Source organism: Lissotriton helveticus, chromosome 7, assembly GCF_964261635.1.
Source record: "Lissotriton helveticus chromosome 7, aLisHel1.1, whole genome shotgun sequence".
Taxonomy (NCBI): Eukaryota; Metazoa; Chordata; class Amphibia; order Caudata; family Salamandridae; genus Lissotriton; species Lissotriton helveticus.
In genome coordinates, this window is record NC_136068.1 from 83,559,970 (window position 1) to 83,583,641 (window position 23,672).

The window sequence follows — 23,672 nt, forward strand, 5'->3', positions numbered from 1 at the left end:
CCCTGACTAGATCCCCGACTTTTGGAATCCAGACAGGTCTTGCTGGGACAGGTGGTGAATCTTCAGTGGTCGTTGGCTGTTGTTTCAACTGTATGTTGCTCAGGTCTTTTCTTGTTTTGTTTAAGTCCTGCAAAATAGCCAAACGGTCTTTGACATCAAAGGTTTTTTCTATTACCACTGAAGTCTGACTATCAAGGTCAGAGATCAACATCCTAGTTCCGAATAATAATTCGTACGGACTGAATCCCTTCAGAGAATTTCTTGGCAAGTTATTTAGACTACGTTGGACACTTATTAGATGTTTGACCCACCCAGCTCCCGAACCTAATACCTTTGCCGTTATAGATTGCTTTATGTCACGGTTTTTTCTTTCAACAATTCCGTTCCCCTCAGGGTGAAATGGACAAGAGTACCGCAATTGCACGCCCATGCTGACCATGGCCTCCTTATAAGCCCAAGAGCTAAAAGCAGGACCATTGTCCGAATGCAGAATGCCAATTGCGTATGTGCCGATAAAGACCCGCAAATCTTTTATAACAGTTCTGGCGTCAGCCGTTCGCTGGGGCCACATCCATATGAATCTCGTGCATGAGTCCACTGCGACCAAGATATATTTATAGTTACCATCCCTTTGTAAGGGACCGCAGTGGTCTAGATAAACACATGCTAATGGTTTATCCGAGATTAGAAGGGGCGTCTGTGCTGGACGTCTCACAGTTGATACTTTCATTTTTTGACATATTTCACATGCTAGAACATAGTTCCTTGTTTGTCTTCTCATTTGTGGCCACCAGTATCTCTGTTTTAATAATGATACTGTGGCTGAGACGCCAGCATGGGTAGAAGCAAGCCCTTCGTGTGCCGCTATTATTAGTCCTAATCTGTGTTCCATGTTTGGAATTGCCCTATCCCCCACTCCAGGGATTCGAGCAAAAGGAACATTGTTTTCATCAGTTATGTATGAGTATTTTACTGGAAAGCCTTTAGGGAGTGGTTCTATCGAATCCTTTTCTGAAGCGCTGACAGCTTGTAATATTTCGCTGTCTATTTTTGTTTTTGACCGGGTGACGGCTGCTACGGAAGCCGTTTGCACAGCTGCTTTCGCGGCCTCATCAGCCAATGAATTCCCTGCAACGTGAACGCCATCACGTTGATGACTCAGTGTATGTATCACGTGAGTCTTTGGTAGTTCTTTTTGTAAAAGAGCTACTTGTTCCCAGAGCATTTTATGCTTGATTGTGCCACCTTTCGCATCCTTGAAACCGTTCTGAAGCCAGATCTGCAAGTATTCATTATAAGACTGAACGCAATAATACGAATCGCACACTATAAGTGTGGGGAATTCTCGATCGGTATTTTCAAGCGCCATCTTGAATGCTAGTAGTTCAGCTCGCTGAGCTGTGCAATCTCCTAGAGATTGTGTTTTAGTGAGGGTTGGTTTAAATTTCCCTTCGTGCCAACGACCTTTAACAATCGCGCACGCAGCACTGTAAGCTTGTTTACCCCCTACTGCGGGTTGTGCGGATCCGTCTGTATATATTATACAGCCGTAGTGTTCTAGAGGCAGAATTTCGGTTGGCGGAGGACATTCAAATTCATATTGGAGAAATTCTTGTGTTTTTAAGTAAGGATCAAATTCGTACACCACGTCTGTTGCAGCAAGAGAGTTAGCCCATTGTATCCATCTCGGATGGAGTGCTTTAGCATTTGGAATGCTTGCCTTTGTTACCGCCTCTAAGGCTGGTATTGGTGTCACGATTACTATTCGTTTACCTTGTGCCAGGGCTCGTTCTTTTGCTATAGCTGTCTGTGTTGCTGTAAGAATTTTTTCCGTTGGGCTAAATTTCATTTCAGCCTTAGTGTACAAGTGTGATTTGAATGCAATTGGTACCTTATCTCCCTCATTAGAGGTTAGGTATGTGAATCCGCATTTCCCTGGGATGACTCGGATCACAAGGTTGCGTGTATTATCACGGGTTTCTAATTTTGTTTTAATTAGCATGTCTGTTTGTAAGGATCTCAAAATTTCTGTGTGTGCTTGAGTCCAACTGGATCTTTTAAAGTCTGGTTTAATTAGATCATAAAGGGGTTTGACCCTTTCTGCGTAATTTGCAATATATGTTCTTCCGAAATTTAGGAAGCCTAGAATTGACTGTAGGTTTTTTAGTGTTTTAGGAGCTTGGATTACGGCACATTTCTCTAGGAAATTGTCTGCCAGGCTTTTACCTTCACTTGATAACTCATATCCTAAGAATAGGACCGTCAGATGGGCAATTCTGGACTTTTTGAAGTTGAATTTGTAACCCTCTGCAGCGAAACCAAGTATTATGGTGTTCACTCTTTTCAAGTGAGTCTCCAAGTCATCATCTGTTAAGTAAATGTCATCGACATAAGATAATGCTTCATCATCATATAGTTGTAGTAATTCTGTTACTCTCGCTGAGAATACCCCCGGGCTGTTCTTGTACCCCTGGGCTAACCGACAGAATTGTTTTTGAGTGCCATTTACTGAGAAAGCTGTTAAATATCTGCTCTCTGGTGCTATGTTTTGACAAAAGAATCCATTGGAGATGTCCAAGGTTGTTTTGTATTTTTTGCGCACTATGTTATTCATTAGTGCAGCACTGTGTGAGTTTTGCACTGCAAAGGTTTTGCAACATGTGTTAAGGTGTCGGTAATCCAAAACTAGACGATATGAGTTGTCTGGTTTGGCGACCGGAAACAAAGGATTGTTCATTTGTGAGGTGCAAGTTTCAATCACCCCCTGGTATTCTAGCTGATCTAGTATTTCATTTACTTGTTTTTTAGCTTCTTGCTTAATTGGGTACTGCCTTTGTGCAGTTGGTTGTGATTTTAACTGGACTTTGTGAGGAGGAGAATCCTCATCCCATCCTACATGATTTTTATATAAAGCAGGTGCTAAGGCCACTGCCCACTTTCTAGCAAGTGTATATTTTTTATGAATCGGTATTTGATTCGAGAAGGCAGGCATAATTACTTCTTCGCCATGAGGGCACTCCCTGACAAACTCTGGTGGCCAGTCTTTTTCAGCTAGAAGGATTTCATAGACTTTGGAGAGGTTATCCCAAAATAGTCCCCTAATTTTCCTAGTCTTATCTCCCTCTATACGTAATGTTATCTCGTATATTTTGTGGGGCTTGCTAACTCTGGTATCTGCAGTTTCCACTTGAAGGTATTCATTCGTGTCCACTGTCTCCAGATGATTCATAAGGACTTTGCGAGCTATGCTCACCTCTGCTGCGCTGTCTAGCATTGTCTGAGCCCACTCTCCGTTTTTCAGTTGTGTCCTCAGTATTCTCGGCATTGTTAACTACCTTGATACTGGCTACCTTCTTTTTTGGAAATTGTGATTTCTTTTTCAGTTGAGCAGGTTCCTTGTCTTTGGACTTGGCGTGCTCTTCTGATCGTCCTCTTCTTTCCGATTTCTGCGAGGAATTCTGAAAAGATTGAGAGGGACGTGTATCAATGTCTTGATATCTATCAGGTTTTTTAATATTATCCATATTTCTAAGGTTATATCTATTCCCAGAGGGGTCACTCTGGGGTGACCTTTGTCTCGGGTTTGGAGATTTCTCTCTTCGCCTAGGAGACCTTCCTCTGGACTGGAATTTCTTTTCTTTAGGATTGGATTGTTTATTTCCATCCCAGTTCTTTTTTGGTGAATTATTATTATTATTAAAAAACATTTTTTCTGGACTTGTAGTCAGTTGCGGTTTTACTGGTATTCCACCTAGACTATCTCTGCCTAGTTCTTCATAGGATTTTTCTATGATTCTGGCAATTTCAGCTGGTTGGTCTGCTATATCTGTCTCTTTGAACCTCTGGCGGATCGCCACGTTTGCTGCTTCACCTTTTATGTTGGCTAGTAATATAGCCGAGACCTGCTTGAAGTCTTTCAGTAATTTCATACCAAGAGTTAAAGCAGGTTCTGGACCGTATTCATCTTGAATTTGTTTTAGCACATCTGGTATTACCGAAATGGATGGAACACCGTGCGTTTTTGTGTAGATGGAAGCAAAGACTGTACCCCAAGTGTCACAGTCCTCAATGTGTGGTGCGATTCCCATTGGGAGACATATAGTCAGAATCCTGTGTTTTTCCAATGGGGTGGTGTCAGGAAACACCGCCTCTATTTGGGTAATTTTCTGTGCCAACCAGAATGGTATTTGTTCCCGTTTAGCTGGAACTTTACCTAGGCAGGATTGGATGTTCTGTGGTGTAATTTTATTTGTGTTCCCCTGGTGAGGGGTCAGCTGTGGAAGTTTAATCGCTGGCTGAATTGTTGAAGTCCGCATTACATACTGAACTAATTGTCTATGAATTTTTAGTAGTTGTTTTAGCTGTATTAATAGCTCTGCTGCAGGCATTCTTTCGATGTCTGGATGTGGTGTGTATCCGGCTAAGACCGGCCACGTTGCTCCTGGTCTTCCTAAAGGACCGAGCCTTGTAATGTGATTGTTATGTATTAGGGCGCCATCAAATAAGAGCAAATGCTCTTGGAATTTGAGTGGTACTTCCACCTCCTCGAAAGGAGTGTACGTTTCAGGAGGTTCCTCTACTTTGTAATAGTGGAAGTACTTTGTTACAGCATTTGCTGCTGGAAAATGTATCCATGTATAGTATACCTCTGTCTGCCGATATTCGTGTGCCTCAATTACGAATATGACTGTGCCACCTCTAGGTGTCAGTCCATTTTCTATAAGTTTTAAGGTTATAGATCTCCTTTTAATGACCGGAATGAGTATTATGTCCGCGTCTGCTGCTTGCATGGTAGCATCAGCATCTGCTATTTCAGTAGCTAATCTAATTGCCTCTCTTTCTCCATCACTGTCTCCCATTTTACTGACAGGATGGTATTATTTTTATTTGCAGATCAGGTTTCTTATGGAAACAGAGATTAGATGCACAATATTCTGGAACTGTTTTATCCTTCAACGTTGACTAGACCAAGAACCATACATAGGAGTTCCCTCCTGCGAGGTTTTGGAGGATATAATAACCTTTCACCCACTCCAGACGTCTTTGGAGTATTTGGGAAAAGGGGTCTGAGTGAGAAAGCACGACTGAGTTACTCTAAATGTCTTACGTTAGTTTTATCGCCCTTTCCAAACGCGTTGGGCGCCATGTAGTGTAGCTCCTATTTTCCCAATAGGCTCTGCGCATTGGAATAGTACCTACAGCAGTAAAGGCCTAGGCCAGACGTTAACTAGGTCTACTACTGTCGATACTAGACTTAATTTTTGGGTTTGCCAGCTAAGCTCAGAGTTCGCTAGAAACTTTCTCGAATGTTCAAGGAAGGATTAACTTCCCTGATTAGACAAGAAGGGATTTAGTTTCTGACAACCATAGAACATGACAACTTTGCTCTCCCCTAATCAAGAGTCAATCTCAAGAGTCGTGTGAGCACAAGGCAATTATTTTACTCAGTCAGTACGTGCATTCTTAGTCTCATCAGAATGTAGAGAAAAGGAAGAGACGGGCGTGTTCAATAAAAGATGTTATTTATTGATCAGTCTCTTTTCTCGTACAAGAGAAATGGATCGATATTATTGCAATACTTATAGTTAAGTAAAGTGCATACATTAGAAGCAATAGTATAAAATAATACTGTAAAAACATTGATATGGTTTCTGAGCCATATGATGTTTAAAATGATTAAAATATATTTACATACACATATACATTTGACTAAACGTACTCAACTGGTGTTTCTAAATACGCCTACCCCGTGTACCTGACCTAAGTCTAATGCGTGGGCGGGAATAGAAAGTTACAGTTTAAGTTAAGTTTGTTTTTGCCAAGTGAATAACTAAAGAATTCTCTGTGAGGGGTTATTCAGTTCTGTACCTGGAATTTAGGATGAATGAGGAATGGTATCTCTTTCTCTGCTCTCGATATTCCAGGCTGCCTGTGAGGGCTACCCGGAAGCGCCGGTGCTGGGTCTCTCGGCTTGAGATAGCAGCGCGTCTCTCAGCGCGTCAGGAAGGCGGGGCTGCTGCCAGCGGGGTCTGCTTCTGCTCTCGGCTTCGGCAAGTATGGCTGCTCCGTCTTGTCACCACGCGTGTGTTTGCATAGGGCAAGGTCGGCAATATTTATACCTTAAAGGTGCCGGGATTGACGTAAGGATGGACATAGGTACGTCAATAAAGATGTCATACGACTTGCTCGTTAGCACATTCTTTACTAAAGTTCTCTGTGAAATCAGAACAATGGCCGCACGGATTATCCAGGTTGTCATAGGTTTGATTTGTTATGAGAACGTCGTATGCCTTATCAGGGGCTGGAGGAATGTCGCTTGTCTAATTAGATCTCAAGCGTTATGACCTAATCAGATAACACGTTCCTGTGCCGTAGTGTGACTGCGTCAGATAACGGTATCTGCATCATGGGGGTTTTCTTGCCTCATGGGCTGACTGTTAGTTAACTAGCTAGGTAGTTTCACCAGAATAGGGTCAGGAATAGGGGGATCGATTCAGAACCTATAGAAATACACGACAGTAACATCTCAGACATCCATTGGCTGCAATACCTTCCAGTCACTTGTTCGATGCCCCTTCGCTCCTGCACCTCTTTCCTCCTTTATCTACCCCTTCTACGGGACTAGGTCAGACATCCCCTCACTGCAGTCTGCACCATCTCAAGCTCAGATGTCTCCTCTCTCGCCTCCAAGGGCCATATGTATCAAGCTAATTAGCATTCGCAAAGGCCGAAATTGAATGCTAATTAGACAAATGGTATGTATCAAACAGGTTTGATGCAAAATAAGGAATAGCAAAATTTGCAATTCCTTATTTTGCGATTGCACTTAAGGAATCGCAAATTTTGCGATACCTTAAATGCAATGTATCAAACAAAAAATATTCAAAAAATGCCATTAAGGAATCGCAAATTACCACCAACTTCTAGTTGGTGGTAATTTGCGAATTATTTTCAAAAATCTTTTTTCCAAAAAACAAAAGGTGCCATATGACGCGTATACATGCCCTTAGGGCATGTATGTGCGCCATAAGCCCCCAAATGTCTTTTTCAGGGGTGCAGCAGGGTGTTCTTGAGACACCCCTGCACCCTTGAAAAAATTCCTAATTTGCGATCAGCTAATTGCTAATCGCAAATTGCCCCTTCATTCCTATGGGCCTCCTGGCCCATAGAAATGAATAGGTAATTTGCGATTAGCAATTTGCTAATCGCAAATTAGGAATGGTAAGGAATCGCTATTAAATAGCGATTTTGTACATACATACCGTTTTGCGAATTCCAAATAGCGATTCCTTAAAATTCGCTATTTGGAATTCGCTAAACGGAAGTATGATACATATGGCCCCAAGTGACCTCACCTTCACACACTGCACTCCCTCCCGTCTCACTGGCATTGCGTTCCCCCTCTCTGTAGTGCTTGAATGAGTGGCGCCGCTCACTGCCTAACTTAGTGCCTTGCATGCCCACCCTCCCGGTGCCCCGCGAGTGAGAGCCAGGCTGCCTCCTTTAACGGCGCAGCCTTTGTTTCCGGCTCAGGGGTGCCTGCCCCTCGTTGCATCCTGGTCATTTCGGCACTGATTATTATTGAACGATGGGTTCGCCTCACGCTGCCCGTCTTGTGACTCTCGAGCTCCAGTGTTCATTCTTTGATTACCCCCCGCCCACCAAACCACGAACGTGTAAAATGAAGCGCCTACGCCCGTGTGTAATTCGGTCTGAGCACGCACTTTGAAGTTGGGGGGCGGTGGCGTCTGAGTGAGCCGAGGCGCCCCGACTTTGTGGCTGCACCAGCGGCTGAAGCCTCTGCCTCGCTGGCAGTGCCAGGATGACTTGGCTGTTTCGCGGGGTGGGCACTCTTTTAGCCCCATCTTTTTCAGACGGGCTCGGCATGACTTACTGCTGCGGTAAAAGGTTAATTGTTATGTTATGTTATGTTATGTTACGTCTATTTATTGTGCGCACAGATACTCCAGCCAAGGAGCGTCCTGGCATTTTATTATTATCTTTTTTATGGGGCAAAACAGATTTTTTTTGTAAAAAATATACTTTATTTAAAATTATTTGTCAGGTTTACATTTTAAGCAGTCCCTTATATTTGGGTGCTGTACATTTAACCATTCTCAAAGACGCGCACGCAGGCTATCTTTGGTGGTTTTCCATCAAGATTTCTCATTTTACCCATCCAGACCAACTCCTGATTTTCCACTGTTACGTGGGCTGGAGTTGGAATAGTAAATCATACTATTCCTAAGTCCAGCGCCACTAGCGCAAGTCGCCCTTTAAAGCGAGTAGGAAGACAAACTAACTTTTGTCCCCTGTCTGTAAAAACGGAACAAATATGGCAAGATAACAACATTTAAAGGTATTTTTATTGCTCACAAAGGTAAAGAGCAATAAAGATGCCTTTAAATCTTGCTATTTTGTCACATTTGCTCCGCTTTCAGAGACTGAGTTCAAGTAGGTTGGAGTTCGGTCGAGGAGATTTTTCAAGGTACTAGTCCTGCAGGACTAGTACAATTTTTTTGATTTTTCGAGCCCTGCAATTGATTAATTCATTTGCTTTGCAAGTATTCTGGCCAGGTCTTGAGCACTTCCCTTACTGAATGATGCTGGGGAACTCCTGGGCCTTGAGTGTTTTCTTCTGTGATCCTACCCACTTTCTCAGGAGTAACCTCTAAAAACCACATTTCAGATGGGCCAACTAACCTGTACGTGATTGAAGGCCTGCCAGATTGCTGACTCTATCTGCGATAAGACTCTGGCTCATTGCTAATCCAATTAGCACATGAATTCTTTCAGGATGGTCATCTACTTTGACGCGTTCTTCTGACTAGGTTCTACACAGTCGTTTTTGTTGTGACCTTTATGTATTCCTTATTAATATTTACACTTGTCAGCCATCTTATTTTCAGGATTCTGTTTTCTAGGATAGTGGTTGTTCTGAGCACACCTTTCACAGTACGTTCAGAGCATGGCACGAGTTATGGCATGCGTTGTGCTCTCTGTTAACCACCATTGGTGTATTTCAATTGTTTGTTGTGTTTAGATTGTTTTTTTTCAGTGAATTTCATTGCTCTTTTAGGATGCATTTATTTCCCAACCCTGTGGCTATCAGCCAAGCACTGCAGGGCCAGAACTTCTCGTAGTCTATCAGCATTAGCGTAGATAAACATTAGCTGGTAAATTACCTTGCTTTTATGTGTTTGAGCCAGAACCATAACACAGTTTTTTTCAGTGCAATTCTTTTTTTCTCATTTTTAATTTTTTTTATTTTATTCGTTTTTTGTAGGTTAACAAAGGACATATCTTATGCAGTTACAATTGTCATATGCAATCTGGGTTACATTATTGTTTCAATAGTATTGCAGTCCGTAATTAATGTGCATCCATAGTTGTGACGTGCCCCAGTTTGGTGTAATGACAGCATTACGGCCATTGTTTAGGACCTCTGCGCATACAATGGTTGAGTGTGATTGCATGTAATGGCGATCTTAGGGCCCGATTCACAGAACTAACTTAAGACAAAATCCTAAACTTACTACTTTTGGTATTCACAGAAGTTAGGATTTTGTCTTAAGTTTGTCTTAAGACAAACTTAAGACAGACTTAAGTTAGGATTTTGTCTTAAGTCTGTATTAGGTCTGTCTTAAGTTTGTCTTAAAACAAACTTAAGACAAAATCCTAACTTCTGTGAATACCGAAAGTAGTTAAGTTTAGGATTTTGTCTTAAGTTAGTTCTGTGAATCGGGCCCTTAGTATTCATTTACTGAGCATGTGGGACAGATGGGATTGAGAAATTCATTTTTTTTAATGGTGCACTTTAGTATTCATATGTGCTGTGCACGCCCTTTGCTTCCCAAACTCGCAAATTAGTTACGAGTGAGAGACGATAATCAGACAGGTAAGAAACTTGACACAAAGACAAAGCCCCACAATGTAGAAACGGTTGTATGACATTACAACGCATGCTAATAGATCGCATACCGTTACATCGCGGTTTTTACAACGCAAGTCGTTGCAACGACTTGCATTGGAGGACGCTGGGCTTAGGAGTAGTATAATTTACTATTCCAACTCCAGTCTACATACAGTAGGGAAGGTGTTGGATAGTAAATTATACTATTCCTTGTCCTAGAGCGCCATCCAGCGCAAGTCGTTGTAACGACTTGCGTTCTAAAAACCGCGATGTAATGGCATCGCGATGTAACGACCGCGTTGTAAACGACGTTTCCCGTAGAAACCAGAGAACATAAGGCAGTCACACAGACACCAACTCACCCGTCCAAACAACCACTTCAGATTTTCTATGCTTTTAAACTTGAGTTCCTCCATCCACTTCATTCTCGTTCAGCTGGCCATGCTGCAACATACCACATGAAATAAATCACTCACCGGTCTTCTTTATGGTCTTGCTGTGATCATGAGCTTCTTTCTGTTCTGTTTCTATTGACACTGCATTGTCAGTGTCCATTGGCACTTTCGCTGGCGTTACTGCCTTCTCTTTATTCTTCTTTGTATCCAGAGAAGACTCCTGCTCTGCTCCTTCCTTCATCTTCCCTTTCAAGTGCTGCCTTCTCCTCTTTACAAAATCTGTTGTTGGCCCTAATCTAGGTGCCACAGTCGGGTACTTTTCAGAGTTCACCTTTTGTCCAAGCTCCTTCATTAATTCTTTCTCCTGAGGGGTTTTGTATTTGGCCTTTTGCACCAGACCCTTCGCTTTATCCAGTTTGTCTCTGCTTGCCACCTGGTTCTGTCCATTTTTCGCTGCCTTACTTTCAAGGCGTCGTTTTCCTTTCCCTGTCCCCTCCACCTCTGGTTTTTTGTGCATGGAATGCCCCACGTCTTCCTCTCCTGCCTCGGTCTTTGTTGTTTCTCCTGTATCATTTCCTGCCTCCTCCTCTATGTCTTGCTCTTCCATCTTCCCCGCCTCCTCCGCTTTCATTGTTTTCAACCACAATTCCATGTCTTGTATTGCTTTGACAGCTGTCAGCTTCATTGCCTCTTGTTCTGCAGCTTCAGAGTCTTTCATGTCTGCCATTGCCACCTCTTCCACTCCTTGTGTGTCTTGCGGTCTTTTCTTTGCTGCCGCCTTAGCTAAAAGAGTACAGACCTTTTTTTTGGTGCCCTTTATTTTTTGGCCCGAGGCATCCATTTTTTCTTCGCTCAACGCTATTGTTGTTAATGTCTTAACAGCATGCGTCTCCTTTTCTGCTGCCTTCACTCTTTTTTTAGCACGTGCTATATTTATCATCTTCTTCGTCTTTGTAATCACTTTTATTTCCTGAAATTCCAACTTTTCAGAGCCTTTCTTTTCTGTGTCGGCAGCTTCCCTTGCTAGTTCATGTATTCCATTCTGTGCTAACTCCCTTTCTCTTTCCTTCTTCGCATGCAACTTTTCTGCAGCCTGTTTATTTGCCTCCTCTTGTATATCTGCAGCCTTCCTCACTGCCTTGTTTCTTATATTCGGCCTTTCATTAAGTATTGTTTCTGTGTCCTGTCGTGCCTCCACCATTTCCTCATTCTTCGTATCCCCCGTCTCACTGGCCTCGTTTTCGTCCTTTAGGCTTCTAACACGGCCCACTTTCTTATTTGTCTCTGGCTCAGCATCTTCCGTTTCCCGATTTAGCGCTGAGATGTCGGAAAGCGGCTCCTCCATCTCGGGACTGTCTCCTAGCAACGCCCCCTTCTTGTTCTCTGCCACCTGTTGCATGACTTCACTGGCGGCCTCGTGCACCATCACCTCTGCCATGTGTGGGTCTCCCAGGCGGCTTTGCACACTGTCCATCTCCTTCGCCACTTCCTCTGCCCACTCCAGTCCTTTTCTATGGCTCGTCTTGAACTGATGCAACACAATGTCTTGTATCACCTTTATGTCTAGTGTAGCTCCACTTTGAGAGATTGCCTGAGTTGCCTCCATTTCTTCTTCTTCAATTAATTTTCCAGCAGTCACCGGTGCGACAGTATTGGCCATTGCCCTTGATGTCTTCAGGAGGCCTCGTAAAGATCCTTCCCTTATAGCATCCTGCTGTGCTGTTACCACTATCTCGACTCCTCCATTGTAGTGTCTGTGACCCTTCGTCCTAGAGACAGCCCCTTTCACATTCACCGTATACTTCACTCCATTTCCAAAGATGCCTTCAGTCTGTACACTTCCACCAGGGGTCCTGTGTGCCAGCACACGCCTCCCTCGAAGTCCAGGAGCTGCCAACCCCTCTTGATGTTTCCTTCGCAGTGGCAGCTCTGCAGTCTCTTGCCAAGATCCGTCCTTGCGTGTCGCCCCCTGTGATGGCACTTGCAAGGGGTCCATCGGCACTAAGTGGGGCGCCCTCTTAGGAGGGACCCCTGATTGGACCGCTGACAGCCACGCTGCCTTGTGCCCACCTGTGTTTGCTGGTGGCGGCTCCTGTGCGGTGTGAGCCAGAGCTAAGCCTGATGTCTTCCGAGCTTGCTTAGGCGTGGGCTGCATTTGTATTGTCCTGCGCCCCGCCTTTGTTGCAGCCTTCAGCTTGGCGTCCACGGCTCGGAGCGGCATTGTTGTTGTCTTGGGTGTGGCGCGTGCAGGTGTCTCGTGCGTCACCACCCGACCTGGAACCAAAGGCAGTCTGCTCCTTGGTAGGCCGTGTTCCGCATCCGGGGGTGGTGTCATTCTGGCCCGTATTCCCGCCAACATGTTTGTACCCACGGGTACCGGCAACCCTGCCTCCTCCTGTGATGTCTCCGGCCAGATCTCTGAAGTCGCCTCCGGCTCTGGTGGTGTTCGGGGGTCTTCTCCTTCTGCAAACAGCCCCCTCGGAAGGGCACTTCCCCGTGGAGCGTCCTGTGGGCCTGGTGACGACGTCATCAGCCGGCTCTCGGCCATTTCCCCCTGGGACACGCGCAGGTCCGGCGAAGATGTTACGCCGTTGTCCGTCTTCGATGTTAGTAGCGGACCAACGGCCACCGAGACCTGCGTCAGCATCAGCACGCTGTGGACGGTGGTTTTTCCTACGGCTGTACTGATGTGTGTCGTTCCCAGGGGGTCGGTCGAGCGGGCCAGTGACCGATGCTGATGGTGTTTTTGAACATCGTCACTGTCCCAATGTCGCCTCCACGGGTACCCTTCCTTTGATGAGTGGTCTGCCACCAGGTGTGCCGCCAGTTCGATGTTCCTGGTGGCAGAGTCCTCGTTTGCGGCGTGGGCAATCACATCGGCCAGGTCTTGGGCCGATGGCGAGGGTGCGAAGGGTCTCTCCCTCTCAAAAGGCAGCATTTGGATGTTATCAGGCGCCAGCGCCTCTAACGCCACCTTTTGAACGAGATCCTCAAGACCCCTGTGCTGGTCGGCGGGGCACGCAACCCTCTAGGAAAAAAATAAAGAAAAACAGGAAACATGAAGGTGGTCAGGCAGGATGAAGGAAGACAGAACAGTAGTAAGAAGGGATGACAGGAAGTGGGAGAGAGAGTAAGGACACCGGAAATGGGTCTTTGTCACTGAGGAGAAGAAGGAAATTGAGGCAGGCAATGGTAGCTTAGAGAAGAGGTAAAGAGAAGGAAAAGAGAAAGAAAAGTGAGTCAGAAGGTCAGAGAGTCAAAGGAAGGTCAGACATAGATGTGGTTTAATGTGCACAGATAGAGGTAATGAGAATCACTGCTGCTGCTTTTGTTACAGGGGCCCATATTGCAGCAGTGTTGAAAAAGAATGCAGGGTGGGTGTTTTGTTGTAATTTGTGCGCAGGAAGTAGACGTACTGGGCCACATGGCAGGCATATTGGTGGATCACATGCAGTTAGAGGCGGGTGGTACCCATTGGGTTGGCCTAAGGGGCTTACCTTGATGTAATATTGCCCACTCGAACACCGGTACTCCGCAAACTTGCAGAAGGAATCGAACCATGGAGGCGACTCCATCTCGCTGCAGATTCGGCCTGGAGCACGAAGCAAGCCAATAGGAAAACAACAAGAACAGAGCAGAAATTATTAAAGACCATTCAAGCTGAATGAGACGAAGAAGAACAAATGTAAATGGACTTGATGCTACAGAGAAAAGATCAACAGGTAAAACAGTAAGTCCATTCTAGAGTTAATAGCAGGTGCCACTGGCCCATCAAGTATACAGTCAACATTTTGCACTTTCAATACAGTAGCTACAACCTTAATAGAAAATGCACAATTGTCATTTGATAGAATAACCACACTCAGAAATAAAGGAAAAAGTCAGCATGCAAAATTATTCAGACATTGACAGAGTCAGCTGTAATTCGTTCAGAAGTAGAGGTCAAAATAAAGCACTTATACAGCCACATGCATCAAGCGATTTAGGAATCGCAAACGGTGCGAATCGCTAAAATCGTCCGTTTGTGATTCCTAAATCACTATTTGGGATGCATTTAACAAAAATACAAGAAATCGCTATTTTTTGCGATTTCTAAAAATGCGATTGCATTTAAGGAATCGCAATTTGCGATTCCTTAAATGCAATGCATGACACCTTTAACAATTGCGAATTCACAATTAGGAGGGAAAAAATTACCATGAGGTAGGACCTCATGGTAATTTGCGAAAATACTAATAAATGCATTTTATTGCTTTTTTCAAACTGTCATGTTGTGCTCACACATGCCCTTAGGGCATGTGTGTGCACACCATATGTGCATAGATTGATTTCAGGGGTGCAACAGGGTGTCCTTTGGACACCCCTGCACCCTTTAAATCGCAATCTCAATTTGCGATTAGCTAGTTGCGAATCGCAAATTGAGATTGTCTTCCTATTGATTCCTATGGGCCTTTTGGCCCATAGGAATCAATGGGAAGAGATTCCTTAATTGCGATTCGCAAATTGTGAATCACAATTAAGGAATAATAAGGAATCGCTAATAAAATTGCGATATTTTGATGCATTACCGTTTGCGATTCCTTAATTGCGATTTCTTAATTTTCGCAATTAAGGAATCGCAAACGGCAACAATGATGCATGTACCTGATAATCCTGATTGGAGATAATGAATTTGAAGCAGAAACATCCTGCAGGATGAGAAGTGATAGAATTATATTATTCGAACAAAGAAAGGATCAATAGAAATACAACAAACCAAGCTCTCCCAAGGGAAAAGGGCATTTCAATTGGCAAGGGTGACTGCAATCGCTTACTCTTTGGAGAAAGGTTTATTAAAGCACTAGGAAAGTACTATAGACCAGAATTATCAACGCCTCTCTTATGCAAGGCACCATGCCGGACTGTCTAAAAAGTGGACAAGTCACACCTATACTAAAAAAGCCAGATGCAAATCACTCTGATCCCAACAATTTTCGGCCCATTTCGAGTACCCCAACCATAGCCAAGCTCCTGTAAAAATTTGTTCATCAGCAACTCTGCAATCACCAGCACCAACTCCTCGACCACTACCAAACTGATTACAGACCAGGTCACAGTACTGAAACCGCCATGGTCCCCATTGTCGACCATGCTTTATGCTTTCTTGATTATAATGAATCTTGTCTTTTAATCCTTCTTGACCTATCATCAGGGTTTGGCACAGTCAAACATGAAACCCTCCTGAACCTCTTGGAACTTAGGATGGTTCTCTATGGTACTGTCTTAAAATGGTTCTGCTCATTCCTACAAAACAGATCTCAACGAGTCCTACTCAATCATGACTTATCTGATCAGACACTATTCACTATCAGCGTTTCCCAAAGTTCTTCACTTTCGCCCACCCAGTTTAATATTTACATGGAACCCCTAACTGAAATCCTCAAACGCTCCCAACATCTCCTACCATATGTACGCTGATGATAAGCAAATGTACATGAAGATTACCACTCCTAACGACATCAGCACTCTCAATAACATCTTGAACAAAACTCAATACTGGTTAACACTTAACCACCTCAAACTTAACCTTCCTCAAAACGGAATTCCTATTAATCTCGCCTCCCAAACCCACCTCTAACATCAAAGGCTGGCTCCCACTACTCACTGCCTTGAACTGTACCCCACATATTGTTGATTCAGCAAAATCCCTGGGAATAACACTAGACAACAACCTCTCCATGATGAATCACATCAGCTCCACAACCAGAGGGGCCAATTTCTTAAGAAAACTCCAGCCTTTCCTGCCCAATGCAGATCTAAAGATGGCGGTTCAGGCTCTTGTGATCTCCAAACTTGACTATGGGAATGCTACCCTTGTTTGCCTACCGAAAATAAAACTAGCACTGTTGAGGGCTACCATCCATGCTGCTACACAGCTCATCACAGGCGTAAAGAAAAATGATCACATCACCCCAGCCCTCCACTCTCTGAAATGGCTACCATATGAATCTAGGATCCACCTAAAAATAGCATGCATGACATACAAAGCCATCCACCACAACACTCCTCGCTACCTGGCTCAGAAACTGGTGCTATCCAGAAGGAATAGAGCTTCTCATAGTACATTCTCCCTACTGTTGAAACCCCCAAAATTTCACCCAAAAAAACATATAAGGGATCTTTCTCTGGACTTGCCCCGAGAATTTGGAACTCTCTTCCCCCAGAGATCAGGACCATCCCTTCATTCGTTCTTTTAAAAAACAAAGTAAAAATGAGACTACTGAATAATCTCCTTCTTATCTGAGGCGACTATCCATGCCAATTTGATTTCTTTGCTGGCGTTTTCACTATGTCTCTTTGTATTATCTTTTCATGCTGTATATTCTATATTTTGGTCCTTGTATATTTGATGCTATTAATTAAGTTGTACAGCGCTCTGACCCCAACATTTTGGTCATGTTCGCGCTTTATAAAACTTTATACATAAAAAAATAAAATAAAATATATTTCAATTTTCTCAGCCTTCAGCAGGGCTCAATCTAACATGGGGCGCATGTTTGGTTGAAGAGTTTTCGCCCAGGCTGGCCGGATGGCACTGACTGCCAGCCGTGGACAACAGAGGTCCTAATACCTTCTTCCCATAAAGAGGCCGAAGTACACGTTCACGTGGCGGCAAAGGCAGATTACAGACAGGTGGAAACCAAGGTAAGAGTTCCTATTCCTCTTGTTTCTTCCACTGTAAAGGTCGGGGGACGGTTACAGATTTTCAGCCAAAACTGGCGTTTAATAACAAACGACCCATGGATACACAATACAGTAAGTGGTCTCAAGATAGATATTACCCTCACACCTTATCAAACACACCCACCCAGAGAGTAGATCCTAGATCAAGAACAATCAGAAGTAGTAGAACTAGAGGTGATCCAAATGTTACAGAAAGGTGCCATTCACCAAGTCAGAAACACAAGGGACGGTTTCACGAGTACAATCTTTTTAGTAAAGAAAAAGGACATGGGGTAAACCTAAGACAGCTGAACGCTTTTTAAGTATATAGACACTTCAAGATGGAGGGTATCCATCTTTTGAGAGACACCCTACGAGAGAAAGATTGGCTTGTAAAATTGGATCTCAAGGATGCTTATTTCACAATACCAATGGACTACAACTCAGAAATATTTAAGGTTCTCATGGAAGGGCACACTTTACCAGTTCTGCTGTCTCTCCTTTGGCCTATCATCAGCTCCTTGGTACTTCACCAAAGTTCTAAGACCTGTAGTAGCCTTTCTAAGGAAAAGGGGTGTCCGGATTATAATCTACCTAGACGATATGATGATCATGTCACAGAGTCAGGAAAAATTACTAATACACATGAAATGGACAGTAGACCTCTTAGACGGACTATGTTTCATTGTCAACACAGAAAAGTCTGTAACAACTCCTACTCAGAATCTAGAGTTCCTAGGTTTTAAGGTGAATACCATTACCAGCCAATTACAATTACCCTTAAAAAATTGACAAAAATAAAGAAGGAAGTAGCCCATTTCCTTTCAAAGGCTACTCTGAGCCTAAGATCCTTAGCAAGAGTGGTTGGCCTTCTGTCCTCTTCTATCCAAGCTGTTTCACCAGGTTCTTTACACTACAGGGCCTGCAGATATTAAAATCCTTGGGTTTAAGGAAGGGGCTATGGTACTCAGACGAGATCCCCTTGTCTCAAGAAGCACAAGAGGATCTTCCGTGGTGGTGGAACAATCTGGACAGTTGGAACGGCAAGGCAATCTTCGGGAATGTCCCAGATTTCTTAGTAGAATCAGACGCAAGCAACCTAGGTTGGGGTGAGAGAATAGGTTTGACAGAGACAGGAGGGAAATGGTCTAAGGAGGAACGTCTACTTCACATAAATTGTCTAGAGATGATGGCTGATTTAAACGCACTGATTAGCTTCAAGTCATCCATAAAGAACAGCGTAGTTCTCTTGAGACCGGACAACTTCACAGCTGTGTCCTATATCAATCGCCTAGGGGGCGCAAGGTCCAGAACACTCGCCAATATGGCTAAGGAAATTTGGTATTTTTCCTGGACTCAGAAAATTTTACTAAAAGCAGAGTTCATTCCTGGTCACTGGAATATAAGAGCAGATTGGAACTCAAGGTTTCTAAGGGACTCGAGCGACTGGAAACTGAATTCAAAGGTTTTTCAAAAGATTCAGAACCTATGGGGCCCCATCCAAGTGGATCTGTTCGCTAGCAGATTAACATATCAAGTAGAAGACTACTTCAGTTGGAGACCAGACCCCAAAGCGATGGGGGTAGATGCTCTATTTCAAACATCGGACATGGGGAACTGTTATGTTCTTCCCCCTTTCCCTCTAATACAGAGTGTATTATTGAAAACACGGAGAGAGAATTACAAGATAAGTTTGATAACTCCCTTTTGGGATATACAGGTATGGTTTCCCGGGGTTCCTGGAACTTGCAATAGATTTCCCACGTTTAGTTCCTGCTAATTTAGACCTTCTCCTTGGACAAAAAGGGGAGCAACATCTTCTCTTACCAGTGGCGTAACAAAACTTGAGGGGGCCCACCTGCACAGCACATGAAGGGGGCCCCCTCCGACCATACTTAGGAGCTCTGCTGACAGGGTACTGGGCTGAAGGACCCCCTGGAGCTCGGGGCCCCCGCACCGCAGGGGCCTTTGTTATGCCCCCGTCTCTTACTAGAAGGAAACATGAACCTTCTTTTTGGCGGTTTTCAGGTGATCAAGCAGATACTCAGGCCTTCCAGGAGAGGCTAAAAGCCTACTGGATGAGTCATGGGCACCAGGAACAAGAAAAAGAAATACTGGTGTATGCAAAAAATAGTCTAGTTGGTGCATGTAACAAGATTTTGGTCCTGTGGATGCCCCTATATTTATATAGCCAATTTCGTAGTGGAGTTATTTAGATTAGGCCTTTGCTATTGAACTGTTAACTGTTATAGATCAGGAATTTCGGCTGGACACTCACTGATTAATTAATTTTCAGTTGGTAGCGATCCCTTGATCCGAAGAGTATTGAAAGGGATAAGACTTAAATGCCCTCCTATGGCTAGATATCAATCCTTATGGAACGTCAATCTTATATTTGACTTATTTATGTATTGGCCTAACAACCCTTTACTATCTAGAAAACAGTTGTCTATGAAATTAGCTATTCTTCTCTGCCTTATATCCTTCAGAAGAGTATCTGATGTTAGAGCATTAGAAATTTACAACAGATTTTTTCCCCCAGACAGGGGTCCATTTTGACTTACGTAGATGAACCAAAACAATGTCTGAGTGTATTGTTTACCCTTATTTTAATGATTGTAAAAAAACTCTGCATTGTTAATTGGTTGAATGCTTACGAAAGTGTTAAGTCTGTTGTTAGACCAGTTGGTGAAAATCAGTTGCTGATTTCTTTTGTCAAGCCTTTTAAAGCTATACCAGCAGCTACTATCTCCAGATCGGTAAGAACCATTATGTCTGAAGCTGGAGTGGATTGGACTAAATTTGGAGCACACTCAAAGCAAGTCAAAATAGCTTTATTCGACAGATTTGTCATAAAAGCACAACATACATACACACACGATTTAAAATAATAAATATTACACATTTTTAAGAACAACTTAAGAAAATATTAAACCTCATATAACTGCTGGATAAGGATCTTGTTAAAATTGATAAGATAAGTACATAAATCAACAATATTCCTCAAGTATTTCCTACCCCAGTTCATTGTAAAAAAATGGGATACAAAAATGACATTAAAAAGATTAGATCCATAAACAGCCCTAACAAAGTGCCTTTGCCCGGATAGACCAGGCCCATCCCAAAAATTTGGCTACTGCAGTTGATATTAATGGAGATGAATCCGGTGTTAGTACTCTCAGCGCCTCTCCATGCCTACTAAAGCCAAGTAATTTACAGATAGGTATTACCCACATAGCACGGGGTTTCTTATACAAAGGGCAAAAAAACAACAGATGACTAATTGTTTCTTGTTCTTCATGACATTTTGGGCACACCTTCTCAGCCACCCCTGTCCATTTACTAGTGAATGACCTGACAGGTAGTGTACCGACCCTCAATTGGAAATACAGCTTTCTGTCAAATGTTTTTTCAATAGCATCCCAATATTGTTCTAGTGCAGGCCTAATCTTAAATTCAAGGAATTGGCCAGTCAAATGCCTTGTTGAGCCATTTGTGCATGCTGTAATCATGATCTTGTCCCAATACATCTCCTTCAAGATCTTCTTAGAAGGAAATGATGCATTGAGGGGATCGGCCCACAAGTCACTCAAACCTAGATTTTCCAGCAACGCCCTGATCTCTCTCAGCCATCTAATCTTATGAAATTGATCGGTGACCATTACATCTTTGAGGCCCGTGGCGTAGTGGGCAAGCTCAGCCGTACACCACAGTCTTCGCCAATACAAGAGAGGTCGGAGTTTTATCCAGATCAGTTACTGTTTTTCTACCCAGATCTAGCAACAGTGGGTACATTGGCGTGCTTTTCGGGACACTAGTAGCCTTCCGGAGAAAAGAATTTTCAACTACTGATAGGGTTGATAAATTTGCAAACCCCCAGAGCTCTGCTCCGTAAAGCGCTGAGCTTAGAACCTTCATTCCATAGATTTCCATCAATGGGCTAATTGGTTTGGACAATGAGGTTCTAAACTTAGTTGCAAGAATCCCAGCCTGCTGCTTATGCTTTAGAGTGGCAATATCGATTTCTTTTGACCACCCCATGTTTGCCTGTATCATCACTCCTAGGTAGGTAAAAGCATAAACTTTTTCAAGGGGGACGTTATTCATATATACCTTACCCCGGAATGACCTGTGTTCATTGAAAGACATGAACTTTGTTTTTTCCGTATTAATGGTAAGGCCCGCATGGAACAAAAGTCCTCAAACCTGCTTAAAGCTTTCTGCAGGCCGCTGGGGGTCTTGAAAATAATTAAAGTATCGTCCGCAAACATGAGGATAGGTACATGTTCATTCGCCAGCATCGGGGCATCCAGGGGGACCGAGGAGAGGAAACCAGCCACCCCTTTAAGGAAGAGTGGTGCAAGCACGCAATTCTGTCGCACTCCCCTGTCCACGGGAAATTACTCTGTCACCTCCCCCCGGGCCCCCCAACGCACACACGCATGGTTACCCTCATGTAGGCGGACGATCAGAGATAATAAGTCAGGCAACATCCCCATATCCCTCAGGACACACCACAGCCTGTGTCGAGGCACTAGGTCAAAGGCTGCCTTCAGATCCACAAAAACCACGTACAAGGCCCCATTTCCCCAGAACAACTGTCATCCCATAGATGTTAACAAACCGGAAGACCTGGTCGATGGTACTAGTAAGGGGTCGGAACCCCGCTTGCAGTGGAGATAGGATCTTCTCATCTTCCATCCATGCCTGGACTTTTTGTAGAATCAGTCGACCCATAATTTTTTGGATGGAATCTATGAGACTATTTGGTCTGCAATTGGCTGCTAAGGATTTATCCCCTTTTTAGGTCTCGTGACCTATCAATGCGCATGCGCATTGAGAGAAGCGAGACTATAGGGCTTTAAACAAAGTTTACCTAACTGTGGCGATTTGGTGCTGTGCCCGTGGCTTTTAGGTCAATGCGCAAGCGCATTGACCTAAAATGCGCGTGCACATCATCAAATCGCCGTCTGTTCCCTCAGCCGCACTCCTCCCACACCTTTGAAGTGAAGCTTAGCTTCACTTCAAAGGCCCCGGCTGCTTCACACCCTCATGCCGCTCTCCCCGCTCCGCCCCCTCCCCTGCCCGCCGTGTGCATTTCTCCTCCCCCCCCCTCCCCACAGCAATGCCCTCGTCTTGTTTCCTTTCTTGTTTTTTACTCTCATCCATTCTCTCTCACTGTGTTCCATTCCTCTAATACTAGGCGCTTCTCTCGAGTTCAGGTTCTCCCCTTTTCTTCCACTCCTCCGCAGCGCCTTGGTTTCCTCAGTGACTTTACGTCCTTCTAAGCGCTTCTCAAGCTCAGCCTCTCTCCTTCCCTTCACAGCGCTTTGGCTTCCTCAGTGACTTAATGTCCTCCTAGGCGCTTCTCGAGCTCAACCTCTCTCCTTTCGCTCCAGCACCCCTCCACAGTTCCTTGGTTTCCTTAGTAACTTTACGTCTTCTAGGCGCTTCTCGAGCTCAGCCTCTCTCCTTCCCTCCAACCCTCCTCAGCGCCTTGGCTTCCTCAGTAACTTTGGGTGCTTCTAGGCGCTTCTCGAGCTCAGCTCCTTTTCTAAAGCTTCGAATAAATGTACTTTTCACAACATTCGGAAAGGTCTAGGGAAAGCTTTGGAAGTTCACATCATCCTTCCCCACTGTGCCCTTCTCCAGCAGTCTTAGTCCATCCTAACCACAAACCCGACCCTTTCTCCTAGCCTCTGTGTGATCTTGGGCGCATCACTCGAGCAACGATAATGGATGCAAGAAGTTCAGCTTGTTATAGCTATTTTGCCTAATTTATGATGTATGGTGTTTGACAAGTTTTAAGTTTACTTCTTTTAAGCTGCTCACAAATAAACACGTTTTTCACTGCTGATTTCACACGCAACGCCACTCACACACGCAACTCATCCACGCAACCCCACTCATCGACGCAACACCACTCATCGACGCAACGCCACTCTCACACGCAACGCCACTCACACACGCAACGCCACTCACCCACGCAACGCCACTCACACACGCAACGCCACTCACACACGCAACGCCACTCACCCACGCAACGCCACTCACCCACACAACGCCACTCACCCACGCAACGCCACTCACCCACGCAACGCCACTCACCCACGCAACGCCACTCACACACGCAACTCATCGACGCAAGGCCACTCATCGACGCAACGCCACTCATCGACGCAACGCCACTCACACACGCAACGCCACTCACACACGCAACGCCACTCACACACGCAACGCCACTCACACACGCAACGCCACTCACCCACGCAACGCCACTCACACACGCAACGCCACTCACGCCACTCACACACGCAACGCCACTCACCCACGCAACGCCACTCACCCACGCAACGCCACTCACCCACACAACGCCACTCACCCACGCAACTCATCGACGCAAGGCCACTCATCGACGCAAGGCCACTCATCGACGCAAGGCCACTCACACACGCAAGGCCACTCACACACGCAACGCCTCTCACACACGCAACGCCACTCACACACGCAACGCCACTCACACACGCAACGCCACTCACACACGCAACGCCACTCACACACGCAACTCATCCTCGCAATGCCACTCATCGACGCAACGCCACTCATCGACGCAACGCCACTCATCGACGCAACGCCACTCATCGACGCAACGCCACTCATCG

At 44.6% G+C, this 23,672-nt stretch overlaps 1 protein-coding gene across 1 annotated transcript in view; it reads right to left on the reverse strand.

Annotated features, from left to right (window-relative positions):
- Positions 1–23,672, reverse strand: part of ACRBP (acrosin binding protein) — a 182,940-nt gene that overhangs the window by 128,499 nt on the left and 30,769 nt on the right. Inside the window, exons 2-3 of the mRNA XM_078652948.1 lie at positions 13,806–13,900; positions 10,390–13,336 (exon numbers count right to left, since the gene is read on the reverse strand). Of these exons, the coding sequence (XP_078509074.1) occupies positions 10,390–13,336; positions 13,806–13,900 (3,042 nt within the window). The remainder of the gene's footprint in view (positions 1–10,389; positions 13,337–13,805; positions 13,901–23,672) is intronic.